Raw genomic sequence first — 3555 nt, 5'->3', positions numbered from 1 at the left:
TCAGGCTGGGAAGATAATTGAGAAGGGCCGTGAGGCTTATTTGGTTACTATATCTATGCCAGAGTGAGTTGGGCAGTCTACGGTTAGCGGTATCCAAGTTGTGGAGGAGTTTGAGGATGTGTTACAGTCATTGCAGGGATTACCACCATCTCGGTCTGATCCTTTTACGATTGAACTGGAACCAAGAACAACACCGTTATCCAAGGCTCCTTACATGATGGCTCCAAAAAGATGGCAGAGCTGAAGAAGCAAATATGAGGAAGACTGCTTTCAGGAAGAGGTTCGGGCATTATGAGATGAACCAATATCCGTTAATTTATCCCAAACTTTTTCGCGGTTTTGGGGGACCGGATCCCCATAAACAAAAGACATAAATACCAATTGTTGCCCAATGCAGGCTGTGTATCAATAATACGATCATTATCAAAGAGACTAGAAAGATTTATTTCATCCTTCAAAAATAACATCAAACCACCACTAGCCCCCGCGGGGTTCAACAGTAAACAATTTCTTATAACCAAACTTATTTTGAAATTTTTGCAAATAAGAAAAACATTTTTGTCTCTAAAAATAAAATATATGGTTGATGCTTCCTCCATAAATCACCCAAATAATTCTATGTCAACTCAGCCCTAATGCCCTGACAGTTCCAGCTTAGAACCTTCACGTTTGAGCCGGTGGTTTCGGGAGAGCCACCATCCCTTTCTTGAAAGGCCGACTTCCGCCACCAGCAGAACTGCCATCTTTAGCCTTTTGACCGTGCTTACCCACACCCGCCTGTTTAACGCCTTTACCTACAGGTTTTAGAGACAAAGCTTTAGCCAAAAGTCGTTTTCCAGGTGAAGCCAATGGCAAAATAGTCTTCTGTTTAGGATTAAAACTGTGGACTACCCGCTTTAGGATTAAAACTGATCCGCTTTCCCAAAGATACTGTTTCCATAGCAGAATTCATGTCAAGCATACTCAAAGAAAGAGAATCAGAAACATGAGTACCGGCTAAGATTATCAGAATCAGAATAAGATTATCCTCCGTCTCTAACACCGATTCAGTGCCATCCTTAAGCATTAAATCCGATGCTAACCTTGAATCCTGAAGATTAGTATCATCGTCAAACTCCCCATCCTCCAGCAGATCATCAGTACTCTCATTAAATCCCTGATCCTGAAGATCCTCATCCCCCTCTCCTGAACCATGTTCAACAGGTACCTCCACAGAATTATCCTCGACCACCACAGTGTCATCACCACCCTGAACAGGACGATGGTTTCCTTTCTCACCAGAAGATTGTTTGACCTTGTACAATGGTTTTGGCAACATCGGTCGAATGCCCTTTCTTTGTTGGGGAGCACTGGATAAATGATCCACCACATAACTGTTAATAACCTACGAATCCGAGTGATCGACACCAAGATTATTTCCTGACCCACTACCATAATATCTCATCTTTTGTCCCCAAGCCAGACCTTGGTTTCTGACTTGTGAAGGGTAACCAGACGAACTGGAATCCCTACCCCTAAACTGAGATTGTTTCCTCTCATTGACCTGCTCAGTTTGGAAATCCAAAACATGCTTCACATGTTTTCTTGGTTTCTCCCACCCACCATCATGTTGAGCAGAACCTTGTTTAACCCCGCCCTGCTGTCGTTGAGTACCCCTCTTATTCGCTTGTTCAACCAACCCTCGAGTAGCTTAAACATTTGTCAACCCAGGACAGACCAACACATCGTGTGTTAAACGGAAGCAGTGCTTACAAAAACCAGAAAGCTTCTCGTACTCGATAGATACCACTACCTCCTCACCTGTATCAAAAGGGACCACCATATGGAAAAGCAAAGGATTGAAGCCGTTTACCGTAACACAAATGCTACCCATTTCCTCATCTAACTCCTTTATTCGACCAATCTTCTTCCCAATGGCTTCTAAAGTCGCCAACTCCCATAGGTGCATATGGATTCCACCCACCTTCACCCAGAAACTGATAGCCGAAGGGTAGGAATCAGAAACAATAGGCTCCCAACGAACCAATGAGATCATCCAGCCATCAAAATGATACGGACCATTGAGCAAAACTTCCTGAAGATCCGTTTCTTCCTCGAAGTTGAACTGAAAGGTACCCTGCCCCAAATCTGCTCCCAAGACTTTAGCTTGCAGCTTCCAAATCTTTGGTAGATTAACAATCAAGGATTCTATCCTCTGAACTGCCGGATTCATTAGCCTTCCGATCAGAATAAGTGAGAATAGTTGAATTCGCTGTGCCAAGACAGAACTCGAAATCTTGACAACCACAGTACGGACCATAGCTGCCTTGCCTTTGTTGATTGCCAATTGAGCCATGAGCAGTCTCACACACATTGACAAAGATGAACGTTGAAACTCCAAGAAGGAAACCCCGAGAATGGTACACCAGCAAAACCACCAGTTTTTGAAAACGAAGAAAGTAATACCGTAATACAAACCTCCTCTCAAGCAAAATAATATACAGCCACAATCCACGATCACCAACCGGGAAGAAATCAGATACCATATCCTCATAGTTACCAAAAAAACCTTTGATTGTAAATAACCAAATATACCAATTCCCGAAAACTGAGAGATCGTATCGCCCACAGCCAAAATCGTAACCTCAATAACATAGATCCCATAAACCCTCAGAATCAATTCGAGATACGTATCAATCCAAGCATCCATAAAAGGAAGATCCAAAAACAACCGACCTGGGACGTGAATCCAACTAAGTAAACATGAGAATCTTATCCAACCTCTCTCAGTCCTTACTCGCAATACCCAAAAACCGGCAGATCCCCCACATGGAGCCGGATCTGAAATTAACTGACCCAATATCTCGAAATTTCGACATCGAATAGCCATCCAATGTCAAATTCTACAGCCATCAAGAGCAATCGAGAGACCGTCCCTCAATCCTCCCCCCTCTTCACCGGAATTCGCCATCTCAGATCGAAACCCTAAAGATCGCAGTCGCAATCGCCATCTCCATCGTAGTTGTCTTTTATTTACTAATATGCAATATTTTAAGAATAAGTCATGCGTTATTTAGCCAATGGACTTATTAAAAAACTACATATATCTATATAATATTTCATAGTTAATAACAAACATATTTTCAATATTTTGCTAAGACTATTATGATTATTCTCTTATCTTTGTTTGATTTTTGTCATATCTTATTTATAGAAAATTTAGTTTTCAAAGATAGTAACTCACATAATCATGACACGTATCGATTTTATCGATAAAAGATTTTGTTATGTATAATACAAAAGTTTTGTTTAACAAATTTTTAAATTTAAAAAAAAACGAATTATAATGTTAAAAAATACTCCCATAAATATGCGGGCCGAATCTAGTAATATATAAAATTAATAAAAATATAGTTTTGTTTTTTGCATATATTGTGATTCAAATTTTTTAAAACAAAAGATATTATTCAATTAATAAATATTTAAAATAACATAAACTAAATAACGTGATACGAAGTTATATGACGAGATGATTTGAATCTATATTAAAAAGGAGAATTTGTTAAAAATACCCTT

At 39.8% G+C, this 3555-nt stretch overlaps 1 protein-coding gene across 6 annotated transcripts; it reads right to left on the bottom strand.

The window, feature by feature from the left end:
- LOC104777640 lies at window positions 402-3040 on the bottom strand. Of its 6 annotated transcripts, XM_010501928.2 has the most exons (3): window positions 1083-3040; window positions 892-950; window positions 402-794 (listed from the first exon to the last, which is right to left on the bottom strand). In XM_010501928.2, the coding sequence occupies exons 1-3, from the start codon at window positions 1316-1318 to the stop codon at window positions 664-666; spliced, it is 426 nt and encodes a 141-aa protein (XP_010500230.1). In that variant the 5' UTR covers window positions 1319-3040; the 3' UTR covers window positions 402-663. The 6 variants fall into 4 exon arrangements, 4 of the variants coding, with proteins under 4 accessions (XP_010500230.1, XP_010500228.1, XP_010500229.1 ...); XR_002037551.1 differs by having other exon boundaries at window positions 892-3040; XR_002037552.1 differs by lacking the exon at window positions 892-950 and having other exon boundaries at window positions 994-3040.

Source organism: Camelina sativa, chromosome 3, assembly GCF_000633955.1.
Source record: "Camelina sativa cultivar DH55 chromosome 3, Cs, whole genome shotgun sequence".
Taxonomy (NCBI): domain Eukaryota; kingdom Viridiplantae; phylum Streptophyta; class Magnoliopsida; order Brassicales; family Brassicaceae; genus Camelina; species Camelina sativa.
The sequence above is the reverse complement of the archived record's forward strand: the minus strand, read 5'-3'. Positions and strand labels throughout refer to the sequence as shown.

What these genes read in the sequence shown, in the direction of transcription:
- LOC104777640 (XM_019243864.1), bottom strand. Translation starts at nt 1,434, where the DNA reads ATGGTAGTGGGTCAGGAAATAATCTTGGTGTCGATCACTCGGATTCGT. An exon ending in ACTAATCTTCAGGATTCAAG is followed by an intron (nt 951 to 1,082) that starts GTTAGCATCGGA and finishes TATGCTTGACAT; the next exon opens with GAATTCTGCTATGGAAACAG.